At 35.9% G+C, this 19,137-nt stretch overlaps 1 protein-coding gene across 14 annotated transcripts in view; it reads right to left on the reverse strand.

Moving 5' to 3' along the window:
- Positions 1 to 4,523: 4,523 nt before the first annotated feature.
- LOC123239274 (sodium channel protein type 2 subunit alpha) overlaps positions 4,524 to 19,137 on the reverse strand; it is a 106,623-nt gene continuing 92,009 nt past the window's right edge. For all 14 annotated transcript variants that reach the window (XM_044666533.1, XM_044666536.1, XM_044666529.1 and 11 more), the window contains 6 exons: positions 16,773 to 17,054; positions 16,095 to 16,148; positions 12,898 to 13,035; positions 12,420 to 12,524; positions 6,717 to 6,987; positions 4,524 to 5,719 (listed from right to left, as the gene is read on the reverse strand). In XM_044666533.1, the coding sequence (XP_044522468.1) occupies positions 4,524 to 5,719; positions 6,717 to 6,987; positions 12,420 to 12,524; positions 12,898 to 13,035; positions 16,095 to 16,148; positions 16,773 to 17,054 (2,046 nt within the window). The remainder of the gene's footprint in view (positions 5,720 to 6,716; positions 6,988 to 12,419; positions 12,525 to 12,897; positions 13,036 to 16,094; positions 16,149 to 16,772; positions 17,055 to 19,137) is intronic.

Below are 19,137 nucleotides of genomic sequence, written 5' to 3' on the forward strand. Positions count from 1 at the left end.
AGGCTGGATTTGAACCTAGGACCTCCCATCTCTAGGCCTGACTCTCAATCCACTGAGCTACCCAGCTGTCCCCTGAAGTAGCCTGTTAGTGGGTCTGCCTCACTTAAGAAGAGTCCCTATTCTAATCCATCTTTTATTCAGCCATTAAAGTGATTTTCCCAAAGCACAGATCTGATCTTGTCACTTCATCCTTACCCTTTCTCAAATCCGATAGCTTCCTATTGCCTTTATTTGGAGTTCAAAGCCCTTTATAACCTAACTCCCTCCTACTTTTCCAGTCTTCTTGCTCCTTAATCCCTGACATATACTCTTTGATCCAAAGACACTTGCCTCCTGGCTGCTCCATAAACAAGACATCCCAACTCTCTATGATGAGCATTCTCTCAGACTGACTCCCATTCCTGGAATGCTCATCCTCCTCAGCTCCATCTACTGATCTCCCTGGCTTCAAGTCCCAACAAAAATCCTGCCATTTACAGGAGGTCTTCCCCAATGCTTCTTAATTCCGGAGTCTTCCTTCTGTTTTTTTTTTTCTATTTATTCTGTTTATAGCTTGCTTTGTCTATATTTGTTTACATTTGTCTTCTTCATTATATTGTAAGCTCCTTGAGGGCAGGGACTATCCTTTGTCTCTCTTTTTTTTATCCACAGTGCTTAGTACAGTGACTGGCATATAGTAGGAGTTTAATAAATGTTCATTGATTGTCATTGTTAGGGCTCAGTTGTGATTAGATTATATAAATTTGTGGTTGACCAGGTCAGCTCAATTAAATCATCTTATGAGCATCAGTTGTTGTTGTTCATTTTCAGTTGTGTTTGACTCTTCATGACCCCATTTGGGATTTTCTTGGCAAAGATAGAGAAGTGGTTTGCCATTCACTTCCCCAGCTCATTTTGCAGATGGACTGAGGTAAACAGGACTAAGGGTCATACAGCTAGAAATTGTCTGATGCCAAATTTGAACCCAAGAAGGTAAGTCTTCCATATTTCAGAAGTGACACTCTCTCCATTGTGCCATCTGGCTTCTCTATGAGTAAGAGTAGAGGAGGTGATTAGGGAGGGCTGGGATTTAACTTTCTCATCTATAAATTTACCTTTCTTTCTACCCTGGTCACCAAAATATTTCTTTATGACAAGCAAGAAAGGCAACAGAGAATAGTGGATAGATGCCAGACTTGGAGCCAGGAAGACTTGAGTTGATATCTCACTTCTGAAATAAACAAAGGTGGATCAGTGGTGTAAGGGATTTGGGAGTGTATATAGTTAAACTGGTGAACTAATCAAGTGTTTGAAGGAAGGGGAAAAAAAAAGCAGAGCATGCATAGCACTGAAAGGTGCATGCACTAATGGTGAAGCTGAAGATTAGGTTTCATAAGAATGAGGCCTAAGGGAAGAGGAAATGATAAGAGGTTATTGTCAGATAGAGAAATCTCAGAATTCTTGATCATGGAAGTAGAAGATCAAAGATGTGAACATCCACATAATGATAAAGTAGAATCTTGGCGATTAAGAGTATTGAGAAACTTGGATGCCAGAGTGTTAGAGGGAACATCAATATAAATATTTAAGTTCTTCATTTTACAGGTGTGTGGGTGGAGACAAGGACCATAAAGCCGTCACAGCTTGGTCAGAGAGCTAATAAATTTTAGAGGTGAGGATTTGCTGGCTCTGAGTCTAATAACCTATCCACTATTCTTGGGTGTCTTTATTGCTTGTACCTCATCTTAAAGAAATTCTTTGGTGACTAGGGTGAAGAAAAAAAAAGAAGAGTTTATAGACGAGAAAGTTTTATGAGATTCTAAGGAAGCAACGTGAAGTGTAAAGGAAAAGTTGAAGTAGAGCAAAAATATAGGGAAAGGAGTGGAATGGAAAAGAGGAAAAGAACAGAGGAGAGTAAAGGTGGAATAATTAAGACACAGCTTAAAATGTTAGTAAAATTTTTATTAATTTATATAACTTTCCACCACTCTGCCCGACACTACTTCCAGGTATTCAGTCAAATATTAAAATTTGATATTCAGAACAGCCATTTTAAGTTAAGTAACCAAATTCATTTTCCATTCCATGAAAAATTTAAAAGATGAATGAATTATCTTTAATTTTAGTTTTCTTTACATTTATTTTTCTCTGAGATCATTTTTTACATTATAGAAATCTACCCTTAACTCATATTTTCAAAGATAGAAACAAAGACAGAAACAATCAAATGCAGTTTAGAAAAACAAAACAAAATTCTTTTGGCTTGATTGTAATGTGGTTTACCGTTCTTTATGGTAAGAGCATTTTCCTACATGCAGGTCACCAACACACTACAAGTCAATAGCTTTAGTAAAAAGGAATCTACACTAAACTTTTTGCTTGGGTAAGAAACACAATGTCCTGATCTGATTGAATATACAACCAATACTTGGTTCTTGTGGAAACAGGACGTGGAGCCCACCTCATCTCTAGAACAGGCCTTAGTGCAGCATGAATCAACAAGAATAAGAGTAGTCTGTGGAAACAAACTCTGGAAAAAAGAGAAATGGTTTCATGATCTAAAGACAGTAGACTCAAACTTGTGAAATAGGCAGTGCTAGGAATCACAGTTCATCTTACCCACCCACCCACCCCTTTCCACGACACAATATTACTATTTGGAAGCAAGTGAATTTTGTCCTCATCTTGAGATTTATTTCACATTAACATGTGTGCAAATATACAGTACTACTAAAAAAAAAGCAGGAAACGATGACTCATCCTTGTCTTTATATCTTCTTTTGTGAAGTGCTTCAATTTAAAAAGTGCTATGGACAGAAAGTAACAAAAGTGACTGTGACATGAACTGGCAGATAATTGTAATTTCTTATTTTATGTACAAAATGCTGAAAAATAAAATAAAATGAACTTTTTACAGTATTTATATTTTATTAGAAAACTCTAACCATATAATTTTTTTTAGACAGATTTAAGCAGCTGGCAACGTGTCTGTACAGTCTTTCTAAGTACCGCACAGGATTCACTTAAAATTGAAGAATGCAAAGCAAAAAGCTCTTAAGATTGCTGCAACCTATTGCTTAATGACATGGAGGAATGAGGTCTCAGTTGAACGATTGGTTTCACTTTACCACTGACATATGGCTTCCCATATTAGACTTCTGAACAGTGGAAGGAGTAAGATACAGCAGCATATAGGCAAGATAAAACATGCATCAGAGATAGCTCCTGAACTATTAATAATGGTACCAATTACATCATAATACCTGTTGAAAGCTTGCAAACTACACTTACTGTGGTACATATTTGATGCAATAAATACTGCGCTCAGGTCATTATTTTATCTTATTTTTTTTTTTTTAGATTTCTTTGCTCAAACATGCACCACTAGGTAAAATTATTATTTACATAGTAGACTTTTGTTTGTTCGCTTGTTAATTTGTGGACACCTACTGTGTCAGCCTTGCCCAGAGCAGAAGATGGCTAAACAATACTGCAGGAGAAAGCAGAATTAACGTTAGAAAGGGCTTTGTGTATGTATGTGTATGTTTGTGTATGTTTATGTTTTGGGGTCAATTTCGTTTCCTCAGAAAGACTACTAGGGTATTTTTTGTTTTATGCCAAAGGACACTTACTGAGAACATAAATTCGTGCTGCCGGGACTCTGAGTGACAATCTGAACCAACTTTAATATATATATTTATATCCAAATATAAATATATACACACATATAATGGATTGTGTAAAAATAAAACAACTCTTTAATTCTTGTGGATTCTACAGGACTTTTACAGGCACATTAAGATTTGTCTGGATGAGACACCTTAAACGTAAATCGCTATTTAAGCACCTCAAAATTTAGAAACATCCTGAAACATGAAGTAGTTAAGCTGTTTCTTTTTGTGATGTAATGTTTTCCCGTGCATGAGCTAGCAGTGCGACATGCCTTCATGCAAATCATTTCTGTCTGTACAATAGAGAATTGTAGTCTGCCCTCCCTTGAACCCATATCCCCCCAACATAAAACCCATTTACAAAAATAGTCACATATAATAGTAAACAACCTGTGAATTAAAAAAAAGAAATTCACCAACACAGATTCTGTAAAAATATGGCAGATGTGGCAGTTGAAACATAAGCAGTGGATACGATTACCGTAGTCAAGTGTCATATGTTAAACATACATAAAATTTTAACTTTTCACTCCTTTGACTAGTCCCTACAGTCTGCGTAGCCATTTTGTCTCTCCTCTTCAGCAGTGTCAGCTGGTAGTGAAAACAGGAACCACTGGTCAGGATTGTTACTCTGCCTTACAGAGTCACAGTTGACTGACGAGCGGTCACTGTCTTGTGATAGGCACTGACCTTTAAGTATGTATTTGTAAAAACAGTCAGTTTGGCATAAACCTCCTTGAAGGAGTCCTGTTGACACAAATACTTCACCTTCACAGGCTGTAAACAAATGGTCACAAAAGGGAATATTCTTTGTTTCTTTTTCTTTTTTTCTTCCTTTTTTTCTTCTTCTTCTCTTTTTTTATTTTATTTTTTTTACTTTTTGCCTTCCCTGACATCTTTCCCTTTGTCTTCCTTTTCCGTTTTGTCTTTCTCATATTTTTCCTTTTCGGGTTTTGTTACACTATCATAGGAAGGTGGAGAGGTGGTGGAAGGGGTCACGTCAGTTTTCTCCGGGGTGGAATTCTCATTCAGTTTATCAATAATCATATCTTCTTTGATAGGCAATCCATTGCCTTCTTTACTTTTGTCTTTTTTATATATACATGAAACTTTTTTAACTTTTTGCCTCAAGAGGTGACGCCGGTAAGCCCGCTGGATGATAATCGCCGACACTTCCTCTTGTTTGCGTTTCAGAGTGGTGGTGATTGGCTCGTAGGAGACTTTGGAAGGATTGGAAGCCATGAACCTCTCTTCCATCTGTATTCGGAGAGCATCCATCTCTCCACTCTCACCCAAAACACGCTTTGTAAAAGCAAATAAGATGTCAAGGCAGTGAATTCTGTCTCCACTTACCATGGGCAGATCCATGGCTATGAGTTGGACTTTGTTTGGTTTTGCTATAAGAAGAGGTGGATCGAGGGCGGCTGCAAAATCAGAGAGTTTACAGAATTCTATGAATTGGGTTGCATCGGGGTCAAACTTCTCCCAAACCTCATAGAACATCTCAAAATCATCCTCACTCAGCGGCTCAGCACTTTCTTCAGTAGCAACACTGAAGTTCTCCAGGATCACAGCGATGTACATGTTTACCACCACCAGGAATGAGATGATGATATAACTGACAAAAAAGAAAATCCCAACAGAGGGGTTGCCACAATCTCCTTTGACTGAGCTTCCAGGGTGATCTTTTTCGGGGTCGCAGTCTGGGGGTCCACTGTTAAGAATGGGTGCGAGCAAACCGTCCCAACCAGCAGATGTGGTGATTTGGAAGAGGCAGATCATGCTGTTGCCAAAGGTCTCAAAGTTGAACATGTCATCGATTCCAACTTCCCTCTTGACATAGGCGAAGTTGGACATTCCAAAGATGGCATAGATAAACATGACCAGGAAGAGCAGGAGCCCGATGTTGAACAGAGCAGGGAGGGACATCATCAAAGCAAAGAGAAGCGTGCGGATCCCCTTTGCTCCTTTGATAAGACGGAGGATTCGTCCAATCCTGGCAAGACGGATCACTCGAAATAGGGTAGGGGACACAAAATATTTTTCTATCAGCTCTGCTAGAAACATACCTATGAGGACAAACACAAAAAAATATAAAGCACATTTAATAGCAAATTTTGATAATTTACATATTCTAGTAACTAGGCCTAATTTGTCAAAGTGCTGATTTTTAAGATTCAAATACCAATTTTCAACATATAGATTTAATGTGCAAAATCAATTATTTTTTAATTCAGGAAAATTCAGGTCAAGATATTCAGCTTATGCTTTTTGGTAGACTTCTACCAACTCTTAAACTAAAGAGAAATAGGATGCAACAAAGAGGTGCCAAAGTCAGTGAAAATCTTGAGAATAATAGCATTATAGGAAATCTCTCCTTCGGAAGTCTAATAATGGAATATATTCTCAACAACAACAACAACAACAACAACAACAACAAAAAACAGGGACCTCTAGGTTGTTCAGTGGCTAGAAAGTCAAGTTTGGAGAAGGGAGGTCTGGGTCCTCAGACACTTTCTAGCTATGTGACTCTGGGCAAGTCACTTAACTCTATTTACCTAGTCCTTACCCCAATACCTGGTATCAATTTTAAGACAGAAAGTAAGGGTTATTTTCTTAAAAAGTATTGTCTTTTACAGAATTTTCTCTCCCTTCATATATATTCTAACTAGTGAAACAACATCATATTTTGTGGATTCTCTGGCTTTGACTAATGAGTCTTTGTGTCAGTTCTTTGTTCAAAGCAATATCTGTGTTTACTTGGTCATTTTTTATATACTGTATTTCTTTCCACTACATGTTAGAGTATTATGCCAATGCTACATTTATCAGTTTCTGGCATGAACAAAAATGATAAATGAATCCTGATGAAAATAAATGCTTTCTTTACACTTCATTTCAAGCATAGCCTACAATTGCAAAGATGACAAGCTGAAGAATGGGCTAGTAGACTTGTTTGAAAGATCTAGATGAGTAAACGAGATGAATGCAAAGCCATGTCAAAGTTTTCCAAGTTTTTACTTTTTTGCTAACTTTTTTTATTTTGGAAAAATGACTCTTCCTTACCAACAATGGAGAGAATGACCACCACAAAGTCAAAAATGTTCCAGCCTATGGTGAAGTAATAGTAGCGGAGAGATATCAGTTTCAGCACACATTCTCCAGTGAAGAGGACAATGAACACCAGATTAATCCAATAAAGAATGTTAGTCATTTCTTGACTCTGATCGTCAGTCTCCACCATCATGGTGACCATATTGAGGCAGATGAGAATCATGATGCTGATATCAAAGACTTGTCTGGTTACAAAATCAAAAACCATTCCCTGGAATTTATTCTGAAACAAAAGAAAAGATTTAATTTAGAAATGAATAAGTATTTTCTTATTCTATGTATTTTAGCAGAATTTATTATGAAAATATGAAAAATGACATTTTACTTTTTATGGAAGGGCAAACATGAGTCAGTATCATATCTTTTATGTGTTGATGTATTCATATTTTTTAAAATATGTTTATTTTCTGTATGCCATTTGTAATGTCACATTAAATGCTTTTATTGCTTACAGTAAGGACCTCATTTTAATATTTAGTGAATATCTCCTAACAGAAGATAAGCCCATGAGAAAAGAGACTATCTCGGTTTATGTTTCATTCACAGTGGCTAGCTAGCACTGTGACTGACATACAGAAGGTACCCAATAAATGCTTGTTGATTATCTGATTCATTAAATTACAGCCTAAAACCTCAGAGAATCATCCAACCCCCTTGTTTTACAGGTGGGGAAGGTTAGGCCCAGTGGGGATAAATGGCTTGTCTATGGTTTTGTGAGCAGTCAGAATCAGAGCAGAATTTTGAACCAAGGTTCTCTGATTCTGGTTTTGACCTCTGACTCTCCTCTGCACCATGCCATCTCTAAATACACCAGACACTGAAGGTACTCAATAAATAATTAGAATTAAAGCAAAACTTTATTATCCAAAATATTATTAGATTGGAGAATAGACAGTCAAGAATGAAGAGTGAATTTGTGTTGTTCCGGGTGGTGTCATTTTTTGCTTTTTCTTTAGCTCTTTCCATCCATAAATGAATGAAAGAAAAATGACTTACACATATAAATTGCTGACATTTATAATGAGTTCTGAAAAGATGAGCCCTAACCTTCTCTTCTAGAATGAATGGTAGAAAATAAAAAAAGAACCTTCCCCATACTCCTGCTGTAACTAGAGACAGTAATCTCTGCAGGAGTAACAGACTTCTTTTTCTTCTTGTCCCATTCTAATACGTCTGCTGCTCCATGCCAATGCCTATCTGAGGACCATGGATCAGATTTTCCAATAAAACTGTCTACCAATAGCTGATTGGTTGTTGTCCTTTAAACTCAAAGAGGACCAAGATGACATCAATAAGTTTTGTCTTTTGACTCAAGTATAAACTGGATTTAGTTGAGTCTGAGTGCACAAAGTCACCATCCTCTCTATCTTTCTCTTCCAGAATCATCTAAGTCCAGTCACAAGACAAAAGTCAGGACAACTGGTGATGGTGCAGGACACAGTGGATGACTTTGGTGTCTTCCATATCTGACCATGCTCTAAATCAGTGATTCCCAAAGTGGGTGCCACTGCCCCCTGGTCGGTGCTGCAGCAATCCAGTGGGGCAGTGATGACCACAGGTGCATTTGGGGCAGTGAATAACTGTAAGGGGGCTGTGATAGTATGTGACAGGGGGTACTAAGTAATATTTTTTCTGGAAAGGGGGCGGTAGGCCAAAAAAGTTTGGGAACCACTGCTCTAAATGTTCACAGGGCCTGCTTCAGTCACCTTCATGGCTATTGGAACAAATTATTCTTTCTGTCCCTTCCTGCAGAGTACATCTTCATGTGCCTGGGGTAGATCCTCCCCACCCCAACTCATCAACAGATTTGAGGCTTGTCAGTAACCTTCAACCTGGTGCACGCCATCTGCCATTACTGTGGGGTGGCTGTTGAACATGCTACATACAGCTTCTTGGAACCACAGGTGAGAACTGGCTGGTGGGTGGACGCCAAAGGAGGAGAACAGCCCTGAAAAGAGCTCCTCCACAGGCTCTCCCACCAGACGTGCTAGTCAACCCACTATAGATTCCTGGTCTCTCACTTCCACACTGCTCTAGATAATCCTTTTTCTTTGTCTCTTATTCACCCCAGGGAGAACTACACAAACAATGAATGATCTAATGCAGTGGTTCCCAAGCTTTTTTAGCCTACCATGCCCTTTCCAGGAAAAATATTACTTAGCCCCTGGAAATTAATTTTTTAAATTTTTAATAGCAATTAATAGGAAAGATAAATGCACCTGTGGTCATCACCGCTCCCCTGGATTGCTGCAGCACCCACCAGGGGATGGTAGTGCCCACTTTGGGAATCATTGATCTAATGTCATGATGAAGAATGATGACATCAACTCATGTGAGTGCCTTCCTTTGGGCTCTTCACTTGAGTAAGAGTATGCCACCTCTCCTAGTCTCTTTTCTTTTGCTTTGGGTTCAAAGGAAGAGAGGCTCCCTCTTTCTGAATTTTACCTCTTTAAGGGCATTCTACAGCTAGAACTTTTTTAGAAGAGCTCTGCTTTATATTTATCCCCTTCCCATTTCTCCATTGGTTTATAGAGATTTAAGCTTACATATTGTCACCTCATCTCAAAAAGAAAAAGAAACAACAGAAACTATTCATTTTCCCTACTGACATTTTCAGTTATATTGTAGTGAGGTAAACTAAGTCATTGATCAGAAAACCTGCTTCTCCCTGGAAAAACAAAAATCTGACATGAGCTTTCCTGTGAAGGTCAGTCAGCTCAGAACCAAAACAACATACGGTCAGGATCCATAGGAAAGTAACTCCATTATTAACAAAGAAGCCAGTCTAGGATAAGATGTACAGTGGAATGTCCTATACCCCACATTAATGATGAATCTGGCTTCTAGATGATAATGCTTGCTTGCTTCAACAAGGTTATGTCTCATTAATGAACATTGTTTCCTTTGTATCTTGCACCCCATAAAAACTGCATTGTAACTTCAGTCCAGTGCAGTTTTCACTAAGAAAGTCTGTCCTGGCCAGTAGATTCATTTGTTAATCAATAGATTAATAAACAAATATTGGTTCCATTAATTTGAACTTCTGGGTGTTCTGACTCGCTTTATGAAGTGCACCACTTCAATATTTCCTTTTCTCTGTTCAAAGTTCTCTATTTTGGATGGTTCATACTCCCTTCTGGAAATTTTTTACTTCCCTAGGTTTTTGTCCAATGTCTCTATGATGGCTCCCTTTCTATCAATGGAACTGTTCCTTCTCTTCCTCCTTTTCAAGCTCATCGTCCATATACCACCAACTATGTATGCATGGATGTACTCCTCAACTCTTTCCTGTGGCCTCTCATCTCTCTCTATACTCTCTAATGGGGATCTCATCTCATCTGCTTCCAGGAATTCAGCTACACATTTAATTTCCTAAACTGTGACATAGCCCTCATCTTTCTCCTGAGTTCTAGTTGTGCACTTTAATTGACTGTCTGACATCTGCACTTTAAAGTCCCATAGGCATCTTCAACACAACATAACTAAAACAGAACTAACTCACTAGTTTTCCCTCAACCCCATCCCTCCTCCTAATTTCCCAGTTTCTGTCAAGGATATCATCATTTTTTCAATCATTGAGGTTCACAATTCAGAGTCATCTTTATTCTTCACTCTCTCACACTGTCCATCCTAATTAGCTGTCAAGTCTTATCAATTTTATCTCTTCAACATCTCTCTCTCTCTCTCTCTCTCTCTCTCTTTCTTGCCCCACAGACATTGTAAATATCTTTTTAGTTATCAATATGCATTTATCTGTGAAACTATTGAATCTTCCTAATACAATCTAAGTTTAAGGGCAGGTATATAATCTACCCCCCTCCACTTTACACAGTATAGTGGCTTAATAATTACCTATCATTTGACTACTTGATTGCTTTTATTTCCCAACTCCTCAGTACTACCCTCCTTAACTTCTAATTTGTTTTGTGGTTCTACCACCACTGTAACTGCTCAAAGATCACCAATGATGTCTTTCTATATGAATTCAGTTGTCTTTTCTCATTTCTCATCTGTCCTTATTTTTCTATGGCACCTGACAGTTCAAATCAATTCAATCAACATTAATTATGTAATGTGTAAGGCATAATATTAGGTACAGGAATACTAAGATAATTTAAGACCTAGAGTCCCAATAAGTTTGCATTGATTCAACTGTAATTTCTTTATGTTGTTAATTCTTTAATCTACATACTCAGTAATTATTCACCTAACTCCAGTCCTTTATTTCTAACTTCTTCCCTAGACACAGTCTTTAGATATTCTCTCGTGATTTGACATTAAAGAGGCCCAAAATTTAGTTCATAATTTTCTTTCCCAAACAAGTTCTTCCTCCCTCTTTCTGTTCAAGGGATCACAATTCTCCAAGGTTTTTTTTATGACTCAAAATTATTTTTAGGAATTATTCTGTTTTTTCTCCTATATCTAGTCAATCACAGCAGATTTATTTCCTTTTTATGCTTAATTCTTCAGTTCTACTGGCACCTGACCACAGAACCTAGATTATGGAATAGCTTTATAACTGGTCTTATCTTAGGAATTAATCCTCCCATCTTATGCCAGATTAATCTTTAAAATAAAAAAAAGACTTGTTTCAAGACTCTACTCAAAAAACTTACAATAACTTTCTAATAACTATCACACTAAGTTGAAATTCCTATGCTTATATTAAAATCAAGTCCTACATTATAGCCTACTAGTCACCATTACAAAGCCTTCATTCTAGTCAGGCCCTTATCATTTCTATTCCACTCATACATTTTAGGTTATATTTTTATCCCAACATATAATCCTTGCTCCTGCTCACTTTACATATACAAACTTTATTCACTTTTCTAAAGTCCCTTCAAATCCTACCTGCATACTCTTAGAATTATAGAGATCTCTACTTTTCTGAATTCCCAAAGGATATGCAATATATAGCATTTAACATGACTATGTATTATCTCAAATAATCTCCAATTACTTCATTCTCTCAGGAATCTCAGGGGACCACTGGAAATTTTTATAAAATGAGCCTATTCTTGGATAGTGAAGAAATGTGAAGACACCAGAACGATAAAGGCATAATAGCAGAGCCATCACCTTTACCAAGTGAGGCAAGAAAATTATGCTGTTGCCCCTGTCCCAGCTTGTACTCATGGAAGGTATTCTTGCAAAGTCCATGGGGTTTCAGGACTTGGTAGCCAGACCTGTTCATTTATGAAGGAAAAACCTAGAGGTATCTCTATGAATTGGCAGTCAGATTGGGCGACTTGACATGTCATTCTGGCAATAGCCAGAGGGGGAAGTAATTTCATTGGTATAAATTTGGTATGAATTGGATTAAGCACAGCCTTTATGTAGATCTGAGATCTTCCTAATTACCCTAAAGCCTCATAATGCAACATCTAATGCTTTAACAGGTGCATACAGTTGTTTTTCCTCAAAGGTAAAGTTTTTGAGGGCACAGACCATTCCTATCATACCTTCGCTATATAATCCTGCAAGTTACAGAGCAGTCACTCCAGAAATACTTGTTAAATTGATTATTCTAGCTAGTTTCTGATATAAATAGAGTAAAAGTGTACAGACTATTTTAGAAATGTTGGTATTTACAGATTTCTGGCTGCTAAAATGACTAACATAGCTATTATACCACAATGAAAACTCTCTTACCGCAGGTCGAGGTATAGGTTTTTGTGGTTTCTTGGAGCCTAGTTTTTTCATGGCATTGTAATATTTCTTTTGTTCTTCTGTCATAAAGATATCTTGACCTCCAAAGTAAAGACATGAAAGTAAAACTGGTTACAATCATGTATCTCCATTAGTTACAGTGCCTGATAAAGCTCATGAATGCTGAAGAGTTTGGATCTTTTCAAAACCTCTTAGATATGATCTCTTTTCTAATTTTATATACCTACATTTATATATACATGGTCTCACTCAAAGATTGAATTATAAACACTAGTTGTTAGGTATATTATGTGATTAAAAAAAGCATCATAAAGTAATGCGATGTTTGGGTTTATCATGAAATAAAAATTTTCTTTCTTGATTATATTGTTATAGGTTATCCTATTTTGGAACCCAAAGGAGAAAGTATTAACTATTCAATTTAATTTGGGAAACAATGATGAACCTTCATGATACTTATCTTCTTTTTCTGTTGGTTGAAGTTATCTATGATGACACCAATGAAGAGATTCAGAGTGAAGAACGACCCAAAAATAATAAAGATGACAAAATAAAGATACATGTATAGATTGTCTTCATACTTGGGTTGCCACTCTACCTACAAGATATGGAGATTGATGACTGTCAGAAAGAAGGGTTTTATAGAAAACATTATGGAGTTCTTACTTACTAAGATGTGTTTAAATTTCTAAAAATTAAAAAAAAAAACTAACACCAGATTTTATTAGACTCTGAAATGTGATATGTTTAGCTAGTGAGTTCTGAAATCAATTTCACATATCCTGACTTGAGAAAATACAGCATTTCACAGAAAAGTCTGAGTGACTGAATATAATTCCATTCCAGGAAAAATAGCTATATTGTAGTAATAAATAAGCTGCCCATCATATAGAGAAGTGGCAGAAGGACATGCATTTGAGTGCTGGATTTCTAGTTATCATGTTATATTTATCCATCTCAAAGCAAAGCCCTTATGATCAGCAGTGCTCTCTTATATAGTCCCCATTGTAACCAGAGTCATGGCAGGTTAGCTGAGCTGTGCTTAGAGTATAAAACATATTTAAAGGCAAGTTCAGTTCCTACTATAGACATTTACCAGCTATGTGACCTTAGAGAAATCATTTAATCTCTCCAGTCTCATCTATAAAATGAAGGGTTTGGACTTGATGGCTACTAAGTTTCCTCCCACGTTTTTCTCTATGAATAACTAAGTCATCCACCTTTGACTTTTCTCATTAGCATAGTTTTCTAACCCAATTGTGTTAACTATTCACATTCAATTAGGAAGGAATGATAAATTGATCAAAGTCATGATTTTGACTTGCTTAGTGTGGTGAAACTGACAGCTATCTTTAATTTTGAAACCTTTCTATATTGATAAGATCATGAAATAACAGATTTGTAGGGACCCTATCAATCATATGAAGCTTCTTTTTTCTGTATTATATATAGTCTATAGATATAGAGACTATATATATTCAATGAGAAAAAATTCACTTTCTCTTCCTCCCTAATGCTTTTCCTATCACACCTAAATCTTCTTAACTTATAGTCTGTGAACTTGTTTTTAACAACATTTAACAACTACATTTCATTGTAATTGGTTTCCTTTGTATCCAAGGTATTCTATGAATTTAAAAACATCACTCTGAGAAGAGGCCAATAAGTTTCACCAGGTTGCCAAAGGGATCCATAACACATACAAAAACGGTTACAGATATCTGACAGTCCAATCATTTCATTTTTCAGATGAGGAAACTAAGCTCCAGAAAAGTGAAGTAACTTGTTTTTGGTCACATAGATAGAAAATGATAAGAGCTAGAATTTTATTCCAGGTATTCTGACTGGTAATTTTCCCCCCCTTTTTACTATACTATGAGGTTCAATTTAAATGATTTTTTAAAGTGATACATTCTCATAAGCTTAAATTCATAAATGGAAAGGGAATATGTTATCTCTAAAAGAAGGAAGCCCTATAGTATAATAGTATAAACATAATGTGTTATGACAGAGAGACCAGTGATAGTAATCAAAGTATACTTATGTTTATGTAAAAATAAAAGCATAATTAAATGGAAAAGTACTAAAATTTTCTTTCTGTTAATCACACCTATAGGAAGCTTGACTGTGAATCCATCTCAAAAGAACCACTATCTTCCTGGTAGCAGCATGTTTTAATTCCAGGAAAAAATTCTTAGAGGTAATTAAGTATATTCTTTTGAAGTTTGTCCTTACAAATTCAAATCAAAAACAACACAATCACAAGCATAAACTAATCAACTGAGAGAAAGAAGAAAAACTGGGATGAAGAGAAAAGGCACACACACATATACATATATATGCAGGCAAAAGTGAACATAGCAGGCACTCTAAAGCTTTGTTGTCTCAAGTAGATTATTTGAATAACAATCACTCAGAAAGTATGGGGGAGTTGAAAAAGTTTTGTTTTGAGACATTTCCCAACATAAGAATTAAACAAGTATATCATCTACGGATTGATGTTTTTCTTTAAGGACCTACGTATTAGGTTAAAAGAAAGTCTTACTAGTTATTTTACTACATATAGAAGCTGAAGAATTAAGAAAAATAGATTTAAATTTAGCCACAGTATTAGATATAGGACTTTGGACAAAATAGTTTGGCAAATGGGATTTAAAAAGAAATGTACTTAGTTGAAGCTTTAAGCATTACTCTGAGGCTGGCTCTTGTCCTTCATTCACATGCAAATTCACTTCAGATGGAGAATCACCATCTTTACCCATTTTAATTTCCTTACAATCTACACAGTCAGAGACACACCAACTCAGTCTCAAATTTTCTTTTAAAATGGTAATAATGTTACACAGGATACATTTTTTGAAGTAGTAAATGAGAGGGGCAGACACAAACATACAGAGAGAGAGCTCTTAAGTAGGAAAAACAGAAACATCTTTTTTCTAAAGTTAAATGGGAACAGGATGGGGTAGGAAAGATTATTTGATAAAAACGTTTTTAAATTTAAATGCTTTTCTGGGTAGATACCATATTATTTTTACTTATATAATAGAGCTAGAAATATAATATTTGGAAAGATAAGAGAATGTATTTAAGTAAAATACTATGAGTAATGATGCAATGTTTTATAGTAAGTATAATAACATGAAAACTTCCTTTTTATGGTTTTTCATGAAATCCTAATCACAGATTTTAAGGAAAGAAAATTCTGACATGTAAAAAATATTTGTGAAAATTCTTTGATCTTGAGAATTAAAGGTAGAATTAATCTTATTAATATGAAAATAATAATAGTTAACATTTATACCATTTATTTAATTTGATTCTCACAGTAACCCTGTGAAATAGCTACTATTCCCATTTTCTAAATTAGAAAACTGAGGCTGAGAGAGATTAAGTGGCTTGCCCAGAGTCACACATCTAGTGAATGTCTAAGGCAGGATTCAGATTCAGGTATTCTTGACTCCAAAACCAGTGTTCTATCCACTGCACCACTTGGACAGTTTTGACTATTTCAGAAAGCATTTTGTATATCATTATCTTTCAAAGTAAATTTATCCAATAAATTTGCCTCCATTTTCTTCCATGTATAGTACCATACAATTTAAATATAATGACATCATATAAATGACCAAACTGAACAATATCTAGAAAAAGACCTACATTTCGTGAATCAACAGCTGCATACATGATATCCATCCATCCTTTAAATGTAGCCTGGAGGAAAAAGACACATTGTTTAACTTTAAAATGCTGATATTATAAACAATTAAATTATTCTATTATGAGATCTTATTAAGATAATCAATATGCATTTTATTACTAGTGTAATAAAAGCTTTAAATTAACATATAAACTTTGTGTGCAGTGATTAATAGATGTATTCTTTCCTACTTGTAATTTAACCACAATGACATAACCAACAACTAAAATATGTGATCATATAAACAATTCTCTCTAATTTCTGGCCCTTGTTAATTTCCATAATAATTGCAGGTTTATTGATTATGTATGGCTGTGAACATCTCATGTGCAACCACTGTACCAGTAAGAACATAATTAACATACATTTAGAGGGGATTGGACTGGCTGTGATTTATTGGCAGCCAAAGTAGCTTTGGTCTCCTTTAATATGGTGGGGCACATCATTTTGAAGCAAGCGTTCTATAATGAGAAACAGCTCCCTCAGTAAAAATCAAATACTGCATATACGACATTTCCTTGTGGCTTTAAAATTCTTTCCAGGATCCTATCATCTACAAAATCTGTATAGTAACTATTTCACTCACTGTTAATCATACCTTATGGGTCACCAAGATTATGGAAGCCGGGGTTACTTACCACTTGTAACAAAGAAAGGTATCCAAGTCCCACGTTATCAAAGTTTACTTTCACATTTTTCCATCGGGCTGTTTGATTACTGTCTATAAGGGCCTGGCATTCACTCAGATTGTTGACAACGCTTATGTCGAACATTTCTCCAGTAGTGGTGTTAATACAGTGATAAAATTTGCCAGCAAAAAGATTTACTCCCATGATGCTGAATATTAGCCAAAATATTAGACACACGAGAAGTACATTCATGATAGAGGGGATTGCACCTAAAAGGGCATTCACGACCACCTGATAGAAAGAGAAGAGAGAAAAAAAAATTACACACCACCAAGGACTACTTTTACTGAAGTTTTTGTGAATTGGAAAGTAGCACTCAGGTAACCATAAATGCATCTCTCTTGTTAGAGAATATAATATGGAGATAATAATTAAAAAATCTCATCATCATCTCACTCAGAAAATGTCAAATGAATAGGAAAGTGGCACTTATAAGATACATCTTTAGTCTCTGAATACTTTAGGGAACACAAGCAATAAAGGTCAAAATATTTTTTAAGTCACTGAAAAATGGAACAAATCTCAAATGCAAAAAATGGTGAAGAGTATGTATTGTCTGATATTTAAAATTATAAAGACCAAATACTCAGCCTGGCAGACATTGTGATTTTTTTAAATCTAAATTTAATGCCCAATGTTTCTAGGCATTACATTACCACTAGAGGTAATCAGATTTGGACATATGACCATGGAAAGAGCTCTTGACCCTTGGGCGTTAGCTCTAACTATGATGTCAACTAGCCAAGATTTGAGTTTGAGAAAGTCTCCTCACCTGCCTTATTTGCAACTTCTTCTCAGCTAATTGAGAATATTAGATTAGGGCAGTTGTTGCTTGATCACATGGGTTGATGGGGACATGATTGGGGATGTAGACTCTAAGCAATCACCCTAATACAAATATTAATAATATGGAAATAGATCTTGATCAATGACACATGTAAAACCCAGTGGAATTGCTCATTGGCTACAGGAGGAGGGTGGGAGGAGAGGAGGGAAAGATCATAAATCATGTAACCATGGAAAAATATTCCTAATTAATTAATTAATTAAAGATTTCAAATTTAAAAAAAGATTAGGGCAGTTGTGTCCAACTCAACGGAGATGGGGCCACTAATATGGACATAAAATTTCTCTAGGCTACATATTAACAAAGTTTTAAAACATGATGTTATCTATGTTTTATTGTTTTATTTTCTGTTAAATATTTCTCAATTACATTTTAATCTGGTTCTGGTCACATTAGAGTATGTTGTGGACTGAATGCAGGGTGTGTGTTGAAAACCTCTAGATATGATGATCTATCTATATCCTTCTAGCTTTAGGCCTATGATTCTATGACTTCTCTAGGTCCTGGTTTTGCCATTTTTGTATAAAATGAGGTTGTTGGGGTAGCTGAGTAGCTCAGTGGATTGACAGCCAGATTTAGAAGGGGGAGGATTTGGGTTCAAATCTGGCCTCAGACCCTTTCTAGCTGTGTGACCCTGAGCAAACCCCATTGACTAACCAAAACAGTGTTGAGTCTAAGACAGAAAATAAGGGTTTTAAAATAAAACAGAACAAAACAAAACAAAATGAGGTTGTTCTAACTGATCTCTTGGATTCCTTCTAGCTTTAATCTTTCATGATTCTACGTGGAATCAAATTATTAACACTGATCTAAACACCACTGGGGACAAAAAAATACTGAAGAGAAAAGAAAAAAATAAAAGAAACAATCTCTACTCTCAAGGAAAATATGACAATGTGTATGTAAGTATATATAGAATAAATCTTTATAGAATAAATATGAAGTGGTTAAATGGAAGTTAGAGGTGTAAGACCCTAAAAGATGGGTTGCTAAGGAAAGGCTTTGTGAAGAAGGTGGTACTTAAATTGCCTCATGGAGGATGAGAGGAATTCCGTGAGGCCGAGGTGAAGAAGTGCATTCCGGGTTTTGGGGATAGAGGCTATATCTGAAGAGCAGAGAGAAGGCCAGATTGACTGGACTATTAAGTAAGGGAAAGCATGTAGCTTATACTAGTTAGCTGTGTGTCTCTGGGCAAATCACTTAACTTTTTTTTTTTTTAATCTCATTTTCCTCATTTGTAAAAAGAGATGATACAGCATCTATTCCCAAGGTTATAGTGAGGATCAAATGAGAAAACATATAAAGTGCTTTGTAAATCTTAAAATACTACATAAATGCTACCTATCCTCATCATCATTACTATCAGGCTACAAAGGTAGGTTTGGCTTGAGACCAAGTTGAGAAAAGCAGAAAGGTTTACATTTTTTTCAGAGACAATAGGAGCCATGATGCTTAAGGTCAGATTTC

This window comes from Gracilinanus agilis, chromosome 3 (genome assembly GCF_016433145.1).
Source record: "Gracilinanus agilis isolate LMUSP501 chromosome 3, AgileGrace, whole genome shotgun sequence".
NCBI classification, from domain to species: domain Eukaryota; kingdom Metazoa; phylum Chordata; class Mammalia; order Didelphimorphia; family Didelphidae; genus Gracilinanus; species Gracilinanus agilis.